At 46.6% G+C, this 24,189-nt stretch overlaps 1 protein-coding gene across 1 annotated transcript in view; it reads left to right on the top strand.

Annotated features, from left to right (window-relative positions):
• Nucleotides 1-7,170, top strand: part of LOC147111745 (E3 ubiquitin-protein ligase RNF149-like) — a 37,032-nt gene extending 29,862 nt beyond the window's left edge. The window contains exons 6-7 of the mRNA XM_085998942.1: nt 394-586; nt 5,911-7,170. Of these exons, the coding sequence (XP_085855068.1) occupies nt 394-586; nt 5,911-5,981 (264 nt within the window). The 3' untranslated portion in view covers nt 5,982-7,170. The remainder of the gene's footprint in view (nt 1-393; nt 587-5,910) is intronic.
• The last annotated feature ends 17,019 nt before the right edge of the window (nt 7,171-24,189 follow it).

Here is a 24,189-nt window from a genome sequence, read left to right as displayed (position 1 = left end):
ATCTGATCGTAGCCAGAGCTTTTCCAGCAATGGATTCTCGTGCTTTCCCTGCACTGTTACATTCAGAGTCTGCCAAACTTCTATCCTTGGCCTCTTTTCTCATCTAGATGCTGCCCCATGTGCTTCACCCCTCTTCCATTGCCTCACAATTAGTGGCATTCCCTTCAGCCACATAGGTCCCATGCTCTGAAGTATCCTCCCTAAACCCCTCTGCTTCTCCATTTTCCTCTCTTTCTTTATGATTTTCTTAAAACCCACCTCTTTGACCAATCTTTTAGTCACCTCTTCTAATCTCTCCTTTGGCTGTTTTTTTTGATCAGCCTCTGAAATGCTTTGGGATGTTATTCTACATTAAATGTCTTTTGTTGTCTTCATTGTTTACATCTGTACTAGGTGGATGCACATGAAAATGTTGAAGTAGTTATACCAGAATCGGTGCTTGACAATATCCCAGTTGGCAATTCAAATGTTGCTTTACAAGAAGGAGGAGGAGCTGAATCAAGCATCTTCCCAAACTCTCCAACCTTTGAGTCACTACAGCACGATGATAGACTAATGGAAGAGGATGAAGCTGCAGCTTTAATTGGTAAGTATAAATGTTCAATGTTTCTGACAATAATAAAGTTCACCTTCAAGTAAGGCCACCACAGATTATTGACTTAAAATAAAAGCATCTGGGAGCTGCTGAAGAAGCAGGCATTGACCTGGATGATTCTGTGCTGGTGGTCGCACGCAGGTAGCTGTGGCTTGACAGATGCAATGGCAGAACTAAACTGTACACCTTGTGTGCTACCTGAGATCTACAGCATTGTTTTCCTCTTGCTAGTCTTCCACAGCTAGGTGCCGTGTTACAGGGGCAATGAATGCAACAACAATTTTAAACAGATTTCAGCAATTTTAAGTTCAGTTGTCACTACAGCCATGTGATAATCTGTGTCTCCTGAATCCACTCCTGTCCTGATCAATATAGGCGTTAAGAACGCATCTTATGTGCAATGCATGGACCTTTCATGTAATCCAGGCAATAACCAGCTTAATGCATATTTCACATTGCCCTCAACAGTAATTTGGCAGCATGCGCTACACTAGAAAAGAAAGACATGTATTTATATAGCGCCTTTCACGACCACCAGACGCCTCAAAGCGCTTTACAGCCAACAAAGTATTTTTGAAGCGGAGTCACTGTTGTAATGTGGGAACTACGCTCCCACATTACTCATCTTCGCCCTACACATCCTTTGGATGTTAGTTACCTCCAACAGTAACTTCCAGCTTTGTAGGACTTACAGGCCTAGAAATTCAGGCGCGCCTGTTTTTGGTCGTCTTACCTACACAGTGTTAACAGCCCGCGATCAAGTTGGGAGGTCCGAGGAGCCCCGGATTTTGGGCCACGGACCTCAGCATAATGTAGATGGTGCTGTGGTGGGAGCCCGCACAGGTTAGTGCTCCAATTGCCTGGTAAGTGATTAGGTTTGTTCGCAGGGGTCTGGAGGAGGCATGGGTGGGCCTTGGAGTCTGTGATCGGGGTTCGGCCGGGGATCAGGTAGCAAGATTGCAGACCTCGGGAGTACTGTTAGGGGGTCGATAGTGCTGTGTGGGGGGGTGGTTGGGGGCCGTGTGGGGCCAGGAGAAGTTCAGTGAGGTCAGAGATCTCGGGACCGGGAGCGGCAGTGATTACGGTAAGTACTTATCTTTTTTTTTTACTTGCGTGGTGTCCAGCGTTGGTTTTCCCGGAGGCAACCAGCACTGACATTGGCTGCCTCAGGGCAAACCAAAGCGCTTGTTTATCCTTTTACTAAGATGGCATCTGGCGCAATTCGTGGCAGAAGTGTGCGCGTGTGCACCGGACGCCATTTTGGTCCTCAAACGCGCCCATAGCGCTCAACTAACGGGTGCTACAGTTCCCAATTTTGCGCCCACAGAATGGCTGGTGACTTCTTTTACTGAGTAAAAACTGCCACGGAAGGATGAAGGAAAACAAGAAATAAAGGAAGGAAAATTTATGGTGAAAATAAAACAAGTCCATTGTGTTAATATAGTATTCAAAAGCTTATGAGGATAAAAGCACAGGATAATATTATTCGACAGGTAATTTCAAAATCTGTACACCCCGTGATAAGTAATTTTTTAATGAATTTCTTCCAGCTATTTGATAAACCATAGAAAGCTTGTTGATAAAATTAAGGCCCCGAGAGAGTGGCAGCATTGATAGGAATTAGGTTAAAAGACAGAAAACAGTAAGTAGAGCTTATTGGATGTATTTCAGCCTGGAGTAATGTCAGTATTGGGTCCATTAGTTCTCTCTCTCCCTCTCTCTCCTTGGGTATAGGAAACACCATATAAATAACTGCAAGCATAAAAATGGGTGTGTGGTTAACTGAAGACGGCTATATGAAACTTCAGGAGGGCATAAATAGGTTAGTAGATTAAGCAGATAATGTCAGATGAAATTTAATGTAGAGAAATGTGAGCTGATACATTTTGTGAAGAAGAATGACGAGACGTGCACGAACTAGCAAAAAAGGAGTAGGGGAGCAGAGAGACTTGAGGGATCAGTTATGCAAATTTTTACAAGTAGGAGGACAAGTTGATAAAACTATTTCTAAAAAAAAACATGGGATCCTTGTTTTTATAAAAAAGGTACTTGGAATGCAAAAACAAAAGGCAATTTTCAACCTATACAAATTATTAGTTAGGCCACAGTTAGAATATTTTGTCCAGTAATGGATGCCTTTCTTTAAGATAGATCTCATGGCCATGGAAAAGGTGCAGAAGAGATTCATTAAGATGATACTAAGGATGAGAGGCTTTAGCTATGAGGAGACATTAGAGTAATTTTTTTATTAGAACAAAGAAGGTTAAGAGGAGACCTGATGAATTGTTCAAAATTATGAGTAGTTTTGATGAGGTAAATCATGAAAAAGGTACTGTCACTGGTTGATGAATCGGTAACTAGAGGACATAAATTTAAGATCATCGCCAAAAGAACAAAGAGAGAACTTAGAAGATTTTTTTTTCGGTAGAGGGTTATTAGGACATGGACTGCTGTACCAGAGACAGTGGTGGAAGCAAATCTATTATAGCTTTTAAAAAGGAAGTGGATAAATATTTGAAAATAAAAATTTTTAAAGTTATGGGGAAAGTGCAGGGGAATTGTTCGCTTAGAGTCGCACAGGCACTACGAACAGAATGGCTTCCTTCTGTGCTGTAAATTCTATGATGTGCTGATCCATAAATTGAGAAAAATGAACAATGTTATAGTTTCAAGAGAAGCAGGAGGGTAGTAAACTTTAATCTGCTTTAACTATTTTATATTTTCAGGGGATTTTTTATATTGTAATAATATTGCTTAGTATTGATAACAAGAATAGAATCTAGTTAGGGGCAATATGCAGTCAAACACCAGATTTTTTATGAATGTAGAAACACTGGACTTCTACTCTGTAGTGAATGGTACATTTTATATTTTAACTGACTTAAGGAATTCAAATTATAATGCAGAAAATGAAATGTTTCAGTCTACCTCAGTTGATCTTTTAGTTGATACTTCAGTCAAAGCTAGATCTATATCACTTGACATTTTATGCTGAAATTCCAACCAAATTGTCTTGTTTTAAGTATGTTTGAATCCAACTTTTACAGAAATCTTTAAATACTACAGAAAATGAAAATGCTTGTATATTAGTTACGTTTTTGAGCAACTTGGTCATCTTTAATTGTGGTCATGCAGGAAAAAGAAATAAAATAGGAAACAAAACATGAAAGTTCTAAGAAAAAATTTAATGCAATACAAACAAAATTAATATTGTGCAATACGTAAAAGGACAAATTTGAGTTATTTAGCAGATTACATTTACTTTTGGCAGAAGGGTCTGATAGGAATATACAGTCATTTGGCTTTGTTCCAAAGTTTGCCAAGACACATCCTGAAGTACTGTATGATGATGCAATCAAATCACTGCTTGCCTTTATAAATTAATGTGTCAGGCATTCTGAACTGCTGCACATGTAACCTCAACCCATTTCACTCACTGTTCTCGATCTGAACCCACTTTGCAATTAGGCAATGAAGACAAAGTTTCCCTCCTCCTTCCAGCTCCTCCAGGAAAAAACAGAATCGTGTATATCCAATACAAAAGCAAAATACTGTGGATGCTGGAAATCTGCAATAAAAACAGAAAATGCTGGAAATATTCAGCCGGTCAGGCAGCATCTGTGGAGAGAGAAACAGAGTTAACGTTTCAGGTCGATGACCTTTCCAGCATTTTCTTTTATGTGTCTATCCAATGTCTGACTCATGCAGCAACATGAATTACCATGTGCACAGTAAAACCCTTTTTAATGTTGGAGCTGGCTGGCAATATAATTGGTATTCCACTCTTTTTCCCTCATTTCTTTCATATTTCACATGCAAGTGAAGGTATTCAAGCAGCATTTAATCACAAGATGCTATTCTGTTTAATACCATCTTTGACAACCATGCACATAATGTTCCACAGCTTGTGCTTTCTCGAAGGCCTTGTTCCGTTTTTCCATTTTCCTCCTCTTGTTGCGATCATTATACCCGCTTTGTTTTTTGCAAGCCTTTTGAATTTTAAAGCATTTTCTTGTACGTTTTCTTTCCTATTGCTGTTTTGCACACTTGCTGTTAATATCTAGGTTTGGCGTTTTTAGAGAGAAAATCCACAGTTAGTGCATCCATAAGAGCAGTATCTTTAATTCAAAGTCCAGACAAGCTGCTTCAAATCCTGCCGCAAGTCCTGTTCCAAACCCCCCCCCCAAGCTATTTTTCTCTTTCTTGCTTGTTGGGGTAGTTTCATGGCTGCTGGTTACCCTCCAATACCCCATCACAGAGGCCTTTATTCACACATGAATCTTGATGATGTCAGCAGACTATCTGACCAAAGGGGATATCGCCCCTAAACCTGATCCTGGCCTCACGCAGCATCCACATATGCACTTACAGCATGAGTTACATGATGGTGATCCCTAACGGAGGGCCACTGAGTAGTACCTGACTGAAACCAGACCAGGGAGTAAACTGGGATTTCCTGGTCTGTATAACACTAACTCAATAAACTCACTGACCCATTGCAGAGCTGCACAAAGCAGATTTGTTATGAAGGTTTAAAGATGATACTGGAAGAAAGGATGGTGTTATTCAATCCTCTACTACTGATGAGCCCTTGAATGCTAGTTGAGGTTTAAATCTCAAAAACATAAAAGTTCTGTTAAATATGAATCAAATGTAAAATGTAGTAAGTGATCCTCGTGTAGCTCAAAAGTACAGATTACGTTACATTTTGTATTGAGAAAGACCAATGCTGACACCGTTTCCTCCAGTTGCCCTAAATCTTCCATTCATGCTGGGATAGGAAGTCTATTGCTTGGCTGCGGCAATGAGACAATGTCATCTAACACTTTACATGGAAAATACACTTTTTTTTGCATCTGAGGTCTTGTGCTTCATGCTTCCCTGTGGCTACTACATCAAGCTTCCCCTACAGATTTTCTAGCATTTCGTTTAGGGAGCAAGGAGATAATTTTGACTTTGTGCAATAGTGTAAACTGGGTGATAGCGAAACGGCAGTCCATTTTAAGTCAGTGGAAATAAAATAAAAATCGGGAGCGGTGTAAAATGGGCTGCCAATTCACTAGCACCAGTTTCACGCTATTGCATAAAGTCAAAATTACCCCCAAGATGTCCCCTACTTGCAGCAGAATCTTAAATATGTTTACAAAGATGTTGTTACATGTGCACAGAGAAAATCTCCCCCACTGATTCAAATAGACAACAGATTTGCAGGCTGAGTATGTGGAATCTAACATAATATATGGTTAGCTTTTTTTTAAAACTTAAGGCTTTGCGCCTTGCTAGAGTTTCACATTTTCTCTCCTTTCTATTTCTAGAAGCAAATTTAGAAAATCAAATAAATAGTGACAGTTCATCGTGTCCCATTGGATGTCCAGATCCCAGATGAATATTTCTGAAGAAATTAAATTGGAAATCGGTGTTGGTTTAAAGCACAAGAAAGGCCATTTGTGGGTTCTTGGAACAGAAATGAAAACACTCTATACTGTTTAATGTGTGCAACAAAATACTAGGTCATGCATTTTTAATTAATTTCATTGCAGTTCTAACTGATTAAAATAACCTTAAGTGAAATGGGAAAAAAATGGATAATGCTTGATAGAGGTGAATATGTTGATTTAATAATACACGGGACTCCTGCTTAGACACGGCAAAATTCCTGTTCTTCCACTATTTAAAGAAGGGTACTTGGACAAGTGCCTTAGGCAATTTGGTGTGAAACTGGAATGTTATAGATTTGAATCACTGTTTGGTTACAAGTGTGTCCATTTTGTCTTATAATAATCTCTATAAGTGCTGTGCAGCCTATAAAATATATTTGTGAATATGCTTATTTGATTAGCTTATTTTCATTGAATTTATCCTTAGCCAATTTGTCAGGTGTTTAGAGAGCTAAAGTGTTACTTGTCCTGTACCCAGTTGTCAGATAATGGTATTGTCAATGACTTTAATCGAACTAGTAATGTATAATGTTATCTGGGAGCATTAATTTATAGTACTGGTTTGGTCCTCTACCTTTAGTGTTTAGTAGTTTTTGTCTGTAAGTGGCCATTCCACTTTAAGGCTATTGTATGGTAATTTAATTTTTGCAACTGTAGAGATAAACCTAATAATAGCTAAATGAGTTCTCTATTAAAGTGCACTAAAAAGACTGAAGAATTAAAAAAGCATCTGTTAAACTTTTGATTAACACAGTTGTTGTAAAAGACTTCACAATGTAATTGGATCAGAATATGTTTTGCAGAGGCCATGTTTATGGTGTTAAATTATCTGTACTGCAGCAATGTCCTGGAACAGATGTTGCAAATTGTTTGGTAAAGATTTCCATAAAAATAATTCTAATAAACTTAAGAACCTCAGTAGTTACTGAAGCAGTGATGCAGCTTTCTGAATTTAAAGCCAATTACAATGTCCGTTATTGCAATACCATGTCACCACATCATAGAAAATAACTAAAGGACAGGACTTGAAAGTGGCAATGTTTTTCTAATTAGGCCAAAGAGTAAGATCTTACACCTTTACTTTATTTCAATGTAAAAAAAAGCAATAAAGCCTTGTGCCTTATGCCAACAAAATAATGAGTTTATAATCTACAATCATTTATCATTCTCAAATCCTCTTCTTTATACAATGGTCTGGACATCAATTTGCAAAAGTGTATTAATTTTTAGCAACTCTTTTGTGCTAGGACAAAAAGGCTATTTTCAAGTAATTTCAAAGCAGATGTAACAAAACTGAATTTCTAACTGTTATAGAATTATTCAATATTAACTGCATGTAATGACATGATGAATGTGACAAAAGCATGGAATTACAGTACAAGGAAATTTCAACTTGATCACAGGTCACAATTTGCTAGCATTTTATTTTTAAAGTGAGGCCCAGATCAAACCAGTAAAGTACCAGGAGTCTAAAAAGTACTGGGGCGTTTCCACTTAACAAATTAAATGGCAGCAATGCATTGTGATTTTCTTTCCAACAGGATACAGTTTGTTGTAAGAAAGTTGTAGCAAGACTCTACATGCCTGCAGCTCCTTTAGTGGAATTTGCTTCAATTTGCCATGTTACTTCATTTGTCCCTGGCCAGCTGTGTAGTTTAAACATGTCTGTTGTAAAAGCTCTAGGGTCAATTTGTGATTTTAAAAAATGTTGCAAATAGCCATAGGCATTTGCAAGAGTTTTAAAGACTAGCCCCTTAGTGAATTTGTAAACATGCAACAAACACACTTTGAACCGTGCATTATATTCAATTTGTATTGTACTTTTCAATTACAGTGTGTTATTTGAATAAAAGGTTTGTTCAGAAGTACAAATTTGAAATGGCTATGGACAAGTACAAATTCTAGGCCTACAGTCAACATATATTTTTACCTCTTCAATTTCCCTCTTAATTTTATGATTTCCCCCCTCCCTCTTGAGCACGGTAACATACCAGGATGTAGTCTCTATCTAGTATTTCCTGTCAGTTTTCATTGTGTGGTCTCGGAAAGTGTGGCTCTGCCTGTTATTTGGCATCACAACTAGGCGCACCCTTGTCCACATGTATACATTTTATCAGAGTCACTAGAAAGTAATCTGGCATAGCAACTCTGGGTGGTTGAATCTATGTTTGAGGGAGTGCTGTATTCTTCAAGGTGCCGTCCTTAGGATAGGATATTATACCGTGGTCCTCTTTGCATCTTTTACTGGTTCAACTGGACATTAAGGCTGGACTTTTCCGCTTCTGCACTCACCAGCCCACTATTTTTCATCCATTCATTTTAATGAGAATCACAAACTAGCAAGCCTCGAAGCAGACAACTTTGGCTTTAAATCCTATGGCACTATTTGAAGAAGAGCAGGGAATACATCTGGTGTCCTGGCTATCACTCCTTCCTCCATTAACACTACTGAAAAACCAGAGTAAACAGATCATTCAAATCATTACTGTTTGTAGGATCATGCTGTGTGTTAAATGCAATGTTCAGTTCAGCAATTTGGGAACAACTCAAACTATTCTATCACTTGAGGCTTTAAGTAAATTAAATTTTCCCGCAAAGGAAATTGGAAATAATTATTGACTATTTGGATTTGGTCTTCAGTCCACTGCTCGTAAATCCATTTTATACTGACCTTTCCTTTGTTTCCATTATTACAAAAACTTGATTTTGGGGAAATCTCCTTTCTTCACGGCAAAACTAACCTGATCTTAATACAGTGCCGTTATAATGAATTATTCTTGTAATTTAATTAAAAGTGGTTATTCAGACATGTTAGTATTGTGCAAAGAAAATCAGACTGAACTGTTACATATATTCATTCTTTGTCACTTTACATCTACTAGCTGTTCAGTGGGAAAAAAATGGTACATTTCTCACTGAAGAGTTGCTAAATAAAAGTACTGCAAATTAGAGCTTCTTTTGATAGATCAGTTTAAGTAGAGAGCCTTTAATGTGAGTCATTAGTATGATGAGAATTACTATGATTCTGGGCATGGTGAAGCAGTGAAAAAAAAAGTATCCTTTCCTGCATTGATCAACCTTCAATCTTTCTGGCAGATTGAATGAGGAGCAGCATTGATTATATTTATGGATTATGCTATTTTGCCACCCTGACTAGGTATGCCCGTGTGGGTGCAGCAAATACCATGAGAAGCAATCAAGGTGGGAGAAGTGTTGAAAATGCCTTTTCTAAAATGTGTTTGGTTTGTAGCAGTAATTACAGCAGAGTGGAGGAACATTGATTTAATTACCCTTTCCCATTCTACCAAGTTCCTAATCTCTGCAACAGTGGGTTAGGAAAACAAGATGCTTTCACCCCAGAAAGAGAAAATTGGAGGGAGAGCAATTGATGTGCTGCTTCACATACCTCTTCGTAGCCAATTTTGGAGTAGCTTTGATGAAAGGGTGAAAGTAAGTTGTCTACCCAGTCTCTCGGCCACAGGAAATCTGTGATCTGTTGAGGCTTGCCTGAGGGAAAATAGAGGGATTTCATACTCCCAATAAAAGATTTTGCTTCCAATTGCAGTCTTTTGTATGAAAAGTAACTGCTCATTAAATACTTTTTAATTTATAAAGAAAATTGAAAATGTTATTTAAATGAAAGTTATTGTTCCCAGCAAATGCGTTTGAATCCTTAACAAATTACTGTTTTAAGTTTTTTTTGATCCTGTGAACTGATCTTAAAATTAATTTTAACAAATCTCGAGTCATTCTTGAGCTAAAAACTTTTTATTATTTGCTTCTTAAAGACTGATTACATTTTGATCTCATGCTAATTAAATGTGTCTGATTAACATTCAGGAGCAAATTTTGTAATTGACCCGAGCTTCGTTTTCAAAAACGGGTTCCTGCTAGCTCCCATCACCTTACATGACCTGGTAAGGTTTCTAAACTTATGACACCTAGTAGCTTTGTGAGTTCCTGGCATTGTCGCTATCTGCCCTGGCCACTTCCTTCCACTGGGCCTGGGCACATTACTTTGGGGGCGTTCACTGCTAGCTCCCAAATGGGGCCTCTCTCTGCTTTACTTGGGCTAGTAGCACTTCTACTTCTGCTTCCATGAATCTGTATCCTGCAGCAGACTTATCTCGTGTTGTCCAATGAGGTATGTTCCTAGTTTTGAAGCAAGATTTATTTTGATGATGATGTACCATCCTTTAAGCTGCTGTAGCAGCAAGCTATTTCCAACCCCAATTGGCTAAGCTCTTAATGAGAGATGTTGATAATGCTAGGAGCTTGCCCACCATATTCAAATGAAGCGGACCCTGGAAACTTTGACACCGATTGTGGTGTTGAGGAAAATTTGTGCTACAACCATTAGTGTTCTGAGACTGACCCAATCCATTTCATACAGGGCCCTTATAGCCATTTGTTCCACCAGCGTGGCTTGGATTCAAACCCAAGTCTCCAAGGTGAAAGACCAATGTGCTACCCAAGTACGCTACCTAACACTGATGCCCAGTTTGGGTTCCACCAAGACCACTCGGCTCCTGACTTCATTACAGCCTTGGTCCGAACATGGACAAAGGAGTTGAATTCCAGAGGTGAGGTGAGGTGAGAGTGACTGCCCTCGACATCAAGGAGCCCTAGTAAAACTGAAGTCAATGGGAATCCAGGGGGGAAGGCGGGCAAACTCTCCAATAGCTGGAGTCATACCTAGCACAAAGGAAGATGGTTGTGGTGATTGGAGGTCAATCATCACAGCCTCAGGACGTCGCAGTAGGAGTTCCTCTGCAGTGTCCTAGGCCCCAACCGTCTTCAGTTGCTTCATCAGTGACCACCCCCCCCCCCCCCCAACGCAAGGTCAGCTATGGGTATGTTCGCTGATGATTTCACAGTGTTCAGTACCATTCACAACTCCTCAGATAATGAAGCAGTCCATGCCCGCATGCAACAAGACCTGGACAACGTTCAGGCTTGGGTTGATAAGTGGCAGGTAATGTTTGCGCCACTGAAGTGCCAGGCAATGACTCTCCAACAAGCGAGCGTCTAACCACCGCCCCTTGACATTCAATGGCATTACTATTGCCAAATCCCCCCCATCAATATCCTTTGGGGGCGGTGGTCACCATTGACCAGAAACTTAACTGGACCAGCCACATAAATACTGTGGCAACAAGAGCAGATCAGAGGCTAGGTATTCTGTGGTGAGTGTCTCCCCTCCTGACTCCCCAAAGCTTTTCCCCCATCTACAAGGCACAAGTTAGGAGTGATGGAATACTCTCCACTTGCCTGGATGAGTGCAGCTCCAACAACACTCAAGAAGCTCGACACCCTCCAGGACAAATCAGCCCGCTGTAAGATTTGGATCACGGGTCACACACACATTACGCAAAGGGTCTTAGGAGTTGTAAAGCTTTTTATTAGAGAGCTACAGTTTAAACATAATCAGATACTACATGCAATTGAAATAGATACAGTAGGCATACAACCTGTGACACGAGGGCGGTTTACGGCCCTGGAATGGAACAAAACGAAACAACTGGACGAATGGTGGTCTCGGATTGGGTGGATTCCTGCAGTCTGCTGCAGCGGGCACTTCCGTTGGGTCATCCCTTGAGCTGTTGGCGGTGTTAGACCGTCAGCCAGCATTGATCCACCTCAGCAGCTAAACTTGACCAAGGCGTTAGGCCGTAGCCACCTCAGGGAAGCCTTCGCCCCTAACTGCCTGTTTTTATACTTTATTTCGATGGGCTGGTGGATACCTGGTGTTAATCATTTTTACCCATCCGATTGTCCAATTACAAGGGAAGGGCTACTTTACAGCCCCCTCCCAGCCTCATGAGGTCACGTTCCTCCATCTCTGTTCTAAAGGTCTTGTTGCCCTCTCGTAGACAGCTTGTTTATCCTACAGCTCCTTGCTGCATCCCTCATCAGGCCTAGCAATGCTCACTCGAAGGCCTGTTTTTGTGTTCTGACCTCATAATTCAGCTCTCTATACAACTCCGTTAATGACATGACTGGAATCTTTGTCCTCAACTTAGGAAAACTGCTGATCTAGGGAACCCATAACAGGCTATTATTTCTTTCAATCCACGATTTCTTACACCGTTTGATTGGCACCCCATCCACCACCTTAAACATTCACTCCCTCCACCACTGACATACTGTGGTAAACCACTGTTATCGTTTTCATTGTTGTTCACTACTGTTATCGTTATTACACATTGTTACCTTTTGCTACTCACTGTGTACCAATGCATGCCTCAGCTGGCTCCACCCATGGCTCCGCCTACATGACCTGGTATAAAGGTGACTGCTCGGCAACCCACTTCCTTCCTGGAACCAGTCATCCACGAGAGGCATGCTCTGTTCTTTAGTTAATAAAAACCTTTTCATTACCATCCTAATTCATCGCTTTTTATGGATTAATTGATAAGCGTATCAATTTTATTAACTAAATTAAAATGTCGGGACCTGAGCAGCAGCAACAGCAACAACAGCAGGCGTTGCTGCGAGCCCTTAGACCAGCATGCCTGGACCTCGACCCTCAAGCGGCGAGTTCAGCTACCAATTTGGAACACTGGCTGAGCTGTTTTGAATCCTTCCTGGAAGCCTCCGCCGTGATATCGGAGAACAAATTAAAAGTTCTGACCGCCCAGGTGAGCCCTCAAGTATATACACTCATCCGGGACGCTACTACGTACACGGCGGCTCTCGACCTGCTAAAAGGGCAATACACGCGCCCAGTGAATACGATTTACGCCAGACACCTCCTGGGATCCCGCAGGCAGCAACCGGGGGAATCGGTAGAGGCATTTTTATGGGCGTTACAGACACTCTGCAGGGACTGCGACTGTAAGGCGGTATCGGCTGCGGCGCACGCGGAGGGACTTATCTGTGATGCCTTCGTTAAGGGCCTCCAGTCCGACTACTCCCGGCAGAGACTGCTCGAAAGCAAGGAGCTCGACCTGAAGACGGCCGTAGCCCTTGCACTCTCATTAGATGCAGCCCACCGAAACCTCGAAGCATACTCACGTAACGGTGCCGCGCCATGGTCATTGGGACATGGGACCGCCGCCCCCGGTACCAACTACTGCAGCGATGTCCCGAAATCAACTGGGACCACCGCCCCCGGTACCAACTACTGCAGTGAAGTCCCGTAACCAGGCCCAAAAATGCTATTTCTGTGGCCAGTTAAAACACCCTAGAGCGCGCTGCCCGGCGAAGACCGCGACCTGCTCTGGCTGCGGGAAGAAAGGCCATTACGCCAACGCCTGCAGAGGGAAACCCGCGAACGCCAGCAGCGCCGCGTGTGAACCGTGGGGGCAGCCATCTTATCCGCCATTTTGTGCACCTCCGGCCGCGTGGGGATCGGAATCATGGCCGCCGCCATTTTGCCCGCCGCACTCAACCGCCATTTTGTCTCCGGACTCGACCAGCGTCTCGTCTGACGACCACATCGGCTCACTCAGCCATACACTGGCCTCCGTTATGCTGGATCAAGCTCTCCCTCATCATCTGTCCAGGTCCATGATGGACATTACGGTAAACGGCCACGCCACTACTTGCCTGTTTGACAGCGGGAGCACGGAGAGTTTTATTCACCCCGACACGGTGCGTAGCCATTCCCTCACGGTCCTGCCAACGCGCCATCGGATTTCTATGGCGTCCAAGTCCCATTCAATGGACGTCGGCGGCTACTGTGTGGTGACCCTTTCAGTTAGGGGCACGGAATATAAAAATTTTAAACTTCTTGTCCTACCCCGTCTTTGCGCTGCCATTCTGCTAGGGTTGGATTTTCAGTGCCACCTTAAAAGTGTCACATTGGCATACGGTGGACCCCTCCCCCCACTCACAGTCTGCAACCAACAGCTTTTAAATTGCCCGCCGCGCACCATTTGCAGTCTTTCCACACTCAAAGTCTCCCCCCCTCCCTTGTTCGCTAACCTCACCCGCGACTGTAAACCCATCGCTACCAAGAGCAGGCGGTACAGCGCCGGGGACAGAGCTTTTATTAGCTCTGAGGTGGAGCGGCTCCTGAAGGAGGGCATTATTGAAGGGAGCACCAGCCCCTGGCGAACCCAGGTTGTAGTCGTTAAGACCGGCAATAAAAACCGCCTGGTCATTGACTACAGCCAAACCATAAACCGGTGCACTCAGCTGGACGCGTACCCCCTTCCCCGCATATCTGATATGGTCAATCAGATTGCGCAATACAGGGTATTCTCCACCATTGACCTTAAGTCAGCATACCACCAACTCCCTATCCGCCCTGAGGACCACCAGTATACTGCCTTCGAGGCAAACGGCCGCCTCTACCACTTCCTTAGGGTTCCCTTCGGCTTCACCAACGGGGTTTCGGTCTTCCAAAGGGAGATGGACCGGATGGTTGACCAGAACACGCTGCAGGCCACCTTCCCCTATCTGGATAACGTCACCATCTGCGGCCACGACCAGCAGGACCATGACGTTAATCTAGAGAAATTCCTCCGTACGGCCCAGCGGCTGAATTTAACATACAATAAGGAGAAATGTATGTTTCGCACCATGCGCCTTGCCATTCTCGGCTGCGTAGTGGAGAACGGAGTCATCGGCCCCGACCCCGACAGAATGCGCCCCCTTATGGAGCTCCCCCTCCCCCACTGCCAAAAAGCACTGAAGAGATGCCTGGGGTTTTTCTCTTACTATGCTCAGTGGGTGCCCAACTATGCGGACAAAGCCAGACCCCTCATCAAGTCCACCTCCTTCCCCCTGACATCTGAGGCGTGTGCAGCCTTCACTCTTATTAAGAGTGATATTGCGAAGGCCACAATGCACGCAGTGGATGAGTCCATCCCTTTCCAAGTGGAGAGCGATACATCCGACTTCGCCCTAGCTGCAACCCTTAACCAGGCGGGGAGACCCGTGGCCTTTTTCTCAAGGACCCTCCAGGGCCCCGAGATTCGACACTCCTCTGTCGAAAAGGAGGCCCAGGCTATTGTGGAAGCGGTGCGACACTGGAGGCATTACCTGGCCGGAAAACGATTTACCCTTCTCACTGACCAGCGTTCAGTTGCTTTTATGCTCAATAATAAGCAGAGGGGCAAAATCAAGAACAACAAGATCTTGAGGTGGAGAATTGAACTCTCCACCTACAAGTACGATATCTTGTACCGGCCCGGGAAACTCAATGAGCCCCCAGATGCTCTATCACGAGGTACATGCGCCAACGCGCAAGTTGATAGACTGCAGACCCTCCACAATGACCTCTTCCACCCCGGGGTCACCAGATTCTGCCATTTCATTAAGGCCCGCAACCTGCCCTACTCCATCGAGGAGGTCAGGACTATGACCAGGAACTGCCAAATCTGTGCCGAATGCAAACCGCATTTTTATAGGCCAGACAGAGCACGCCTGATCAAGGCCACTCGCCCCTTCGAGCGCTTGAGCATCGACTTTAAGGGGCCTCTCCCTTCCTCTGACCGTAACGTGTACTTCCTCAACATAGTTGATGAGTACTCCCGTTTCCCTTTTGCCATCCCTTGCCCAGACATGACCAGTACCACGATCATCAAATGTCTGAATGACCTCTTCGCCTTGTTCGGGTTCTCTAGCTATATACATAGCGACCGGGGCTCATCGTTCATGAGCGACGAACTTAGTCAGTACCTGCTCGCGAGAGGTATTGCTATGAGCAGGACCACCAGCTACAACCCCCGGGGGAACGGCCAGGTGGAAAGAGAGAACGCGACGGTTTGGAAGGCCGTCCTCTTAGCCTTAAAATCTAAGGGCCTTCCGACCTCTCGCTGGCAGGAGGTCCTCCCTGCGGCGCTCCACTCCATCCGGTCACTGCTTTGTACTGCCACTAATGCCACCCCTCATGAACAAATGTTCGTTTTCCCCAGGAAGTCCACATCGGGAACCTCGCTACCGACATGGCTGACTTCTCCTGGGCCCGTGCTACTGCGGAGGCACGTGAGGACCCATAAAACGGACCCCCTGGTCGAGAGGGTGAACCTCCTACACGCCAACCCCCAGTATGCCTACGTGGCATACCCAGACGGGCGGGAGGACACGGTCTCCATACGAGACCTTGCACCCTCGGGCGCCCCTGAATCACCACCGTTATTCTCCACCACTACTCCCAACCCAACCCCTGTAGACGGCATGCCGGAGCCCCAGGACCCTTCGTTGACCACTCAGACACCAGATTCGACGTTGGATACTGCACCACCGCCGCCGCTGCTACGACGATCAGGACGGCATACAAGGCCTCCTGATAGACTTACCTACACGAACTTTTAGTACACTTCACCCCGCCGGACTCAATTTTAAACAAGGGGTGAATGTGGTAAACCACTGTTATCGTTTTCATTGTTGTTCACTGTTGTTCACTACTGTTATCGTTATTACACATTGTTACCTCTTGCTACTCACTGTGTACCAATGCATGCCTCAGCTGGCTCCGCCTACATGACCTGGTATAAAGGTGGCTGCTCGGCAACCCACTTCCTTCCTGGAACCAGTCATCCATGAGAGGCATGCTCTGTTCTTTAGTTAATAAAAACCTTTTCATTACCATCCTAATTCATCGCTTTTTATGGATTAATTGATAAGCGTATCACATACCATGGCTACAGCACTGCAACAACTCGCCAAGGCTTCTTCGGCAGCACCTCCCAAACTCACAACCTCTTCCACCTAGAAGGACAAGGGCAGCAGGTGCATAGGAACACCACCACCTCCAAGTTCCCCTCCAAGTCACACACCAGCCTGACTTGGAAGTATATTGCCATTTCATTGGGTCAAAATCCTGGAACTCTCCCAAACAGCACTGTGGGAGTACCTTCATCACATGGACTGCAGCGGTTCAAGGTGGCAGCTTACCACCATCTTCTCAAGGGCAATTCGGGATGGGCAATAAATGCTGGCCTTGCCAGCAATGCCCACATCCCACAAACAAATAAAAAAAAATACCAAAAGCAGGTAATAGATGTGTGAGTAGTCAGACCCTCCTGCTTTCTTGGCATTTGCTTAGCATACCTCAGCATCACTGAGGTCAGAAAGCTAATTTTCCTGACCTTTGCCCCAAGGAAATGGCTATTCCCCAAGCGCAAAAGAGGCTGAAGACTTTGCGAGGTCCGTCCAGTTTTACTCATACTTCTTTGTAGCAGTTTGATACAACAGGGTGGCATTTTCAGAGGGCAGTTAAGAGTCTTGACTGCTGTGTGTCTGGATTCACATATAGGTGGGGCCATATAAGGACGGCAGGTTTCCTTACCTAAAGGACAGTAGTTGGGTTTTTACAACAGTCTGATAGCTTCATGGTCACCATTACTCCAGATTTATAAAAATAACAGAAAATGCTGGAAATACTCAGCAGGCCAGGCGGCATCCGTGGAGAGAGAAAGAGAGTTAACGTTTCAGGTCTGGGACCCTTCATCAGAACTGGAAAAAGCTGGAGATGTAACAGATATTAAGCAGGTGCAGAGACGGGGGGGGGGGGGGTTAGGAGGGGAGGAAGAAATAGAAAGAACATCCTGTACTTTTGTAAGAGGCAGGAAAGATAAAATGTTGCAAATGGGAATGGCAAAAATCATACTGCATGAAAACTGGGGGCAGGGATAATTATCTGAAATTGTTGAACTCAATGCCGAGTCCGGCAGGCTGCAAAGTGCCCAATCGAAAGAAGAGGCGCTGCTCCCCGAGCTTACGCTGAGCTTCATTGGAACAATGCAATAGCCAGAGGACAGAGAGATCAGAGTGGGAGTGAAGTGGTGAACCAAAGTGACAGGCGACCGGAAGCTCAGGGCCACCCACATGGACCGAACGGAGGCGCTCCGCAAAGTGGCTGCCCAACCTGCGCCCGGTCTCCCCAATGTAGAGACCGCACCGCGAGCAGCGAACACAGCACATCAAATTGCAAGAACTACAAGCAAATCGCTGTTCCACCTGGAAGGGGTGCCCGGGGCCCCGGACAGCGGGAAGGGAGGAGGCAAAAGGGCATGTGTTGCATCTCCTGCGCTTGCACGGGAAGATGCCAGGTGAAGGAGCAGGGCTGTTGGGGGTGATTGAGGAGTGGACCAGGGTGTCGCGGAGGGAGCGGTCCCTTCGGAATGCTGAAAGGGGAAGCGAGGGGAAGATGTGTTTGGTGGTGAGATCACGTTAGAGGTGGCAGAAATGGCGGAGGATGATCCTACCTCTTACAAAAGTACAGGATGTTCTTTCTATTTCTTCCTCCCCCTCCTAAACCCCCCCCCCCCGTCTGCACCTGCTTAATATGTTACATCTCCAGCTTTTTCCAGTTCTGATGAAGGGTCCCAGACCTGAAACGTTAACTCTGTTTCTCTCTCCACGGATGCTGCCTGGCCTGCTGAGTATTTCCAGCATTTTCTGTTGTTATTTCAGATTTCCAGCATCCGCAGTATTTTGCAATTATACTCCAGATTTATTGTCTTTTTTTAAACTGAATTCAAATTTACAAACTGCCTTGATGGGATTTGAACAGATTAAGAGATCATTAGTCCAGGCCTCTGGATTGCAAGGCCAGTAACATAACCACTACACTACCATACCACCCCCACAGCACATTAAAGTCAAATAACATTGCACAAATTTCCTCTGGCTGCATTCATGGGATGCCCAATTGTAATGGTGCTCCAGGGGGCTCGCAAAGGGCCATGCGCCTAGACCTCACTCAGTGAAAGGTCTGGCTGCCTGGCAGCAAGCCAAAGATGGTCGACAAGTAGTCTTACCTTTTCCTCGGTGACCCACTGGATCTTCTGGCTGCGGTCCTCCAACTGGCCTGCAGCTGGGCTCTTGTTTCCACCTGCCTCCCAGCACAAGGCCATGCCGGGGGGCTGCAATGGGGGTGTAACTGGGCCATGTAATGAGCTGGCCCACCAAATTCAGGCAGCTTGACTTTGGTAGGCATAAAGCACTTCATAAGCACAACATGCCTCAAGCAACAAGGCAAAGGGTGGGAGGGGGTCAGGAAAATCAGCTCTCAGGACTCGTCATATAGGGAATTGCAGATTCAAACTGCAACCAAATGCTGTGCTCTGGAGCTCTACAGTACACCACAAATATTACTTGCTTTCTATTTAGTTTTTATATAGTGTTAGTATATGACACAACTGATTCAAGTAAATTAAGATTACATTTACCCCGTTTATGTTTTTCCCCCTGAAAAGAGTTCTATTAATATTCAACATTAAATAGCCTGAATTTTCCTTTGTTATAAGGAAATTAGGAATGTACTGTTGCCAAACAGCTGAATAAAGTCAAATAACATTGCACAACCTTAAACTCACCTATGCATTGATTACAACTTTTCATATATTTCTGGTCAATCCCAAATTAAGTTATCATATTTGCAGTTAAAATATCAAGCTGAACACTTGAATCATTACAATATGTATGTGAAAACACAGAGTGACCTGGAGCATTGCTCATAAGTAGTCAGGGATGTGGGCTTGGAATAGCAGTCATGTAGGGAATAGAGTTTGGGGAGTGAAGTGGAGCAGTTGTGTTGGAAAATACAACACAGAGCTAGGGAGCACAACATTTGGATGAAATCTGAGATGGAGCAGGATGGGGCCCTAACTGAAGTAGGACTGGAGCAGGGTTATTTTCCAGTTATACACAACCAGGAATGAGAAAGTCCAGTTCAAAGTGTTCCTGGGGCTCAGGCCAGGTGCAGACGCATTCTTGGAGCTCAGGGTTTAAAAAAGAAATCACAGCTACCTGCTGATGCGCTATCAATTACTCATAAAAGACTGAGAGTTAGAAGAGTAACCAAAGGCTTTTATTAACAACAGAATGGAGGTCTGCCTCGCGTGGTCGACCGGTCCATGATACTAAGGGCTGGGGAGCAGTCACCTTTATACTAGGACCTGTGGGAGGAGTCAGCCGAGGCATGTCCAGGCATGTACACAGTGGAATACAAACAGGACAAACAGGAATACAAACAGTGGTTTACCACATTCACCCCTTGTTTAAAATTGAGTCCGGCGGGGTGAAGTGTATTAAAAGTTAGTGTATTGGAGTCTCTCCGGAGGTCTTGTCTGCCGCTGTGATCTGCGTGGCGACGGCAGGGGTAGTGAAGTTTCCGGCGTCGAGTCCAGCGTAGGCTGTGGCACAGGCGTGTCGTCCTCGTAGATGTCGAGCGGGTCGCGGGGCCCAGGCCTGCCGTCTGCTGGGGCTGGATATCGGATCGTGGGGGGGGGGGGGTGGTAGTGGGTAGTGGGTTACTGCGGCCCCCGAGGGTGCAAGGTCTCTTATGGAGACGGTGTCCTCCCGCCCGTCCGGGTATGCGATGTAAGCATACTGGGGGTTGGCGTGGAGGAGGTCGACCCTCTCGACCAGGGGGTCCGTTTTATGGGTCCTCACGTGTCTTCTCAGTAGGACCGGCCCTGGGGACGTCAGCCATGGCGGTAGCGATGTCCCCGATGTGGACTTCCTTGGGAAGACAAACATTTTCTCATGAGGGGTGGCGTTAGTGGCAGTGCAGAGCAGTGACCGAATAGAGTGGAGCGCATCGGGGAGCACATCCTGCCAGCGGGAGGTTGGAAGGCCCCTAGACTTTAAGGCTAGCAGGACGGCCTTCCAAACTGTCGCATTTTCTCTTTCCACCTGTCCGTTCCCCCGGGGGTTGTAACTGGTGGTCCTGCTTGTGGCAATACCCCTAGTTAGCAGGTACTGACGGAGTTCGTCGCTCATAAACGATGAGCCCCGGTCGCTATGGATATAGCTGGGGAAGCCGAACAGGGTGAAGAGGTTGTTCAGACATTTAATGACCGTGGCACTGGTCATGTCCGGGCAGGGGAAGGCGAACGGGAAACGGGAGTACTCATCAATAATATTGAGGAAGTACACATTGCGGTCGGAGGAGGGGAGAGGCCCTTTAAAATCGACGCTCAGGCGCTCGAAGGGGCGAGTGGCTTTTATCAGGTGGGCCCTGTCTGGTCTATAAAAGTGCGGTTTGCACTCAGCGCAGACTTGGCAGTTCCTGGTCATGGTCCTGACCTCCTCAATAGAGTAAGGCAGGTTGCGGGCCTTGATGAAGTGGAAGAACCTGGTGACCCCCGGGTGGCAGAGGTCATTGTGGAGGGCCCGCAGTCTATCGATCTGCGCGCTGGCGCAGGTGCCACGCGATAGTGCATCCGGGGGTTCATTTAGCTTCCCGGGCCGGTACAAGATCTCGTAGTTGTAGGTGGAAAGTTCGATTCTCCACCTCAAGATCTTGTCGTTTTTTGATTTTGCCCCTCTGCTTGTTGTTAAACATAAAAGCAACTGAACGCTGGTCAGTGAGCAGGGTAAATCGTTTTCCGGCCAGGTAGTGCCTCCAATGACGCACAGCCTCCACAATCGCCTGGGCCTCCTTCTCAACAGCGGAGTGTCTGGTCTCCGGGCCTTGGAGGGTTCGTGAAAAGGCCACGGGTCTCCCCGCCTGATTGAGGGTAGCGGCCAGGGCAAAGTCAGACGCGTCGCTTTCCACCTGGAAGGGGATGGATTCGTCCACTGCGTGCATGGTGGCTTTGGCAATGTCCTCCTTGATACGGTGGAAGGCTAAGCGGGCCTCTGCCGTCAAGGGAAAAGAGGTGGACTTGATCAGCGGACGGGCCTTGTCCGCATAGTAGGGGACCCACTGGGCGTAATAGGAGAAAAACCCTAGGCACCTCTTCAGGGCCTTGAGGCAGTGGGAGTTCCATAAGGGGACGCATCCGGTCGGGGTCGGGGCCGATGACTCCGTGTTCCACAACACAGCCAAGGATGGCGAGGCGGTTTGTGCGGAATATGCACTTCTCCTTGTTATATGTCAGGTTTAGGAGTTGGGCGGTGCGGAGGAATTTTTCGAGGTTTGCGTCATGGTCCTGCAAGTCACGGCCGCAGATGGTCACATTGTCCAGATATGGGAAAGTGGCCTGCAACGCATTTTGATCTACCATCCGGTCCATCTCCCTTTGGAAGACGGAGACCCCGTTGGTGACGCCAAAGGGAACCCTAAGGAAGTGATAGAGGCGGCCGTTTGCCTCAAAGGCAGTGTACTGGCGGTCCTCAGGGCGGATGGGGAGCTGGTGGTACGCTGATTTCAGGTCAATGGTCAAGAAGACGCGGTACTGCGCGATCTGGTTGACCATATCAGGTATACGGGGGAGTGGGTAGGCGTCCAGCAGGGTGTAGCGATTTATTGTCTGGCTGTAGTCGATGACCAGGCGCTGCTTCTCGCCGGTCTTAACGACCACAACCTGGGCTCGCCAGGGGCTGGTGCTGCCCTCAATAATCCCTTCTTTCAGGAGCCGCTCCACTTCGGTTTTAATGAAAACCCTGTCCCCGGCACTGTATCGCCTGCTCTTTGTGGCGATGGGCTTACAGTCGGGGGTGAGGTTAGCAAACAGTTGGGGGGGGGGGGGGGGGGGGGTGACTCAGTGTGGAGAGGTTGCACCTGGTGCGCGGCGGGCAGTTTGGAAGCTGCTGGCTGCGGACTGTGAGTGGGGGTAGGGGTCCACCGTACGCCATCGTAACACTTTTAAGGTGGCACTGAAAATCTAACCCCAGCAGGACGGCAGCGCAGAGGTCAGGCAGGACCAGAAGTTTAAAATGATCGTACACGGTCCCGTCTACTACGAGTGTCACCACGCAGTAGCCGCCGATGTCCGCCGACTGGGACTCGGAGGCCATAGAAATCCGCTGTTGCGCAGGCAGGACTGGGAGAGAGCAACGCCGCACCGTGTCGGGGTGGATGAAGCTCTCCGTGCTCCCAGAGTCAAAAAGGCAGATTGTATCGTGACCATTTACCTTAATGTCCATTGTGGAACTGGCCAGTTGGTGCGGTCTCGCTTGGTCCAGTGTAACGGATGCCAGCGTAGGGGTCGGTGTGTCGCTGCGGGTATCAGATGAGGCGGTGTCGGGGGCCTGCTGCGTCCCGGCTGTCGTCCAAGATGGCGGCGTCCATGATCCCCATGTGGCTGGAGGCGTCCAAAATGGCTGCTGTACCGGTGATTCGCACATGGCCGGGGAGGTCCAAGATGGCGGCCCGCATGGCCCACACGCGGCGCTGCTGGGGTTCGGGGTGGCTTTGGCCCTGCAGACGCTAGCGTAGTGTCCCTTCTTCCCGCAGCCCGAGCAGATCGCGTTTCTCGCCGGGCAGCGCGCTGTGGGGTGTTTTGCCTGGCCACAGAAGTAGCATTTCTGGCCTTGGGGCACTGCTGTCTGGCCTTGGGACACTGCTGCGGTAGTTGGGCCGTTGTTGGGGTGTGGCTGGGGTGGCACGGCGCTATGAGGCGGTCCTACCGTGTCCCAGGCTGTCATTCCCCGCGGCGTCCACGGTGCAGAGGAGTAGGCATCCATGCCCTGGTAGGCTGCATCCAACGATAGTGCGAGTTCAGAGGCCTTGTTGAGGTCGAGGTTACTCTGCTCCAACAGTCGCTGTCGGGTGTAATTGGATCTGTGGCCCGCTACAAAAGCGTCCCGGATAAGTTCCTCTGTGTACACGGCGGCCTTTACATCCTTACAACCACAGGCCCGGCCAAGCACAGACAGTGCCTGAAGGTATTCCACGGTCGATTCCCCAGGTTGTTGTTTACGACTCCCCAGGAGGTGCCTCGCGTACACTTGGTTCACTGGGCGCGTGTACTGGTCCTTGAGGAGCTTGATAGCGTCCGCGTACGAGGTCGCGTCTTGGATGACCGAGTACACTCGGTGGTTCACTTTGGAGGTCAGGACATCCAGTTTGTCCTCGTCCGATTTGATTGCTTCGGAGGCGGTCAGGAATTTTTCGAAACACTTAAGCCAGTGAGTAAACTTGGTGGATGAGTCCGCCTCCCGATGATCTAAGTCCAGGCATGCTGGTGTGAGGATCTTCTCCATTATAAAAATGTTGTTAATAAAATTGATGCGCTATCAATTACTCATAAAAGACTGAGAGTTAGAAGAGTAACCAAAGGCTTTTATTAACAACAGAATGGAGGTCTGCCTCGCGTGGTCGACCGGTCCATGATACTAAGGGCTGGGGAGCAGACACCTTTATACTAGGACCTGTGGGAGGAGTCAGCCGAGGCATGTCCAGGCATGTACACAGTGGAATACAAACAGGACAAACAGGAATACAAACAGTGGTTTACCACACCTGCAAAAGGGGATTCACTATGGCAAAAATGGCTTCCAGTGTGGTCAGTTGTTTAGCATTACTAA

This window comes from Somniosus microcephalus, chromosome 10, assembly GCF_052327205.1.
Source record: "Somniosus microcephalus isolate GS21.2 chromosome 10, FLI_Smic_1.0, whole genome shotgun sequence".
Taxonomy (NCBI): domain Eukaryota; kingdom Metazoa; phylum Chordata; class Chondrichthyes; order Squaliformes; family Somniosidae; genus Somniosus; species Somniosus microcephalus.
The sequence above is the reverse complement of the archived record's forward strand: the minus strand, read 5'-3'. Positions and strand labels throughout refer to the sequence as shown.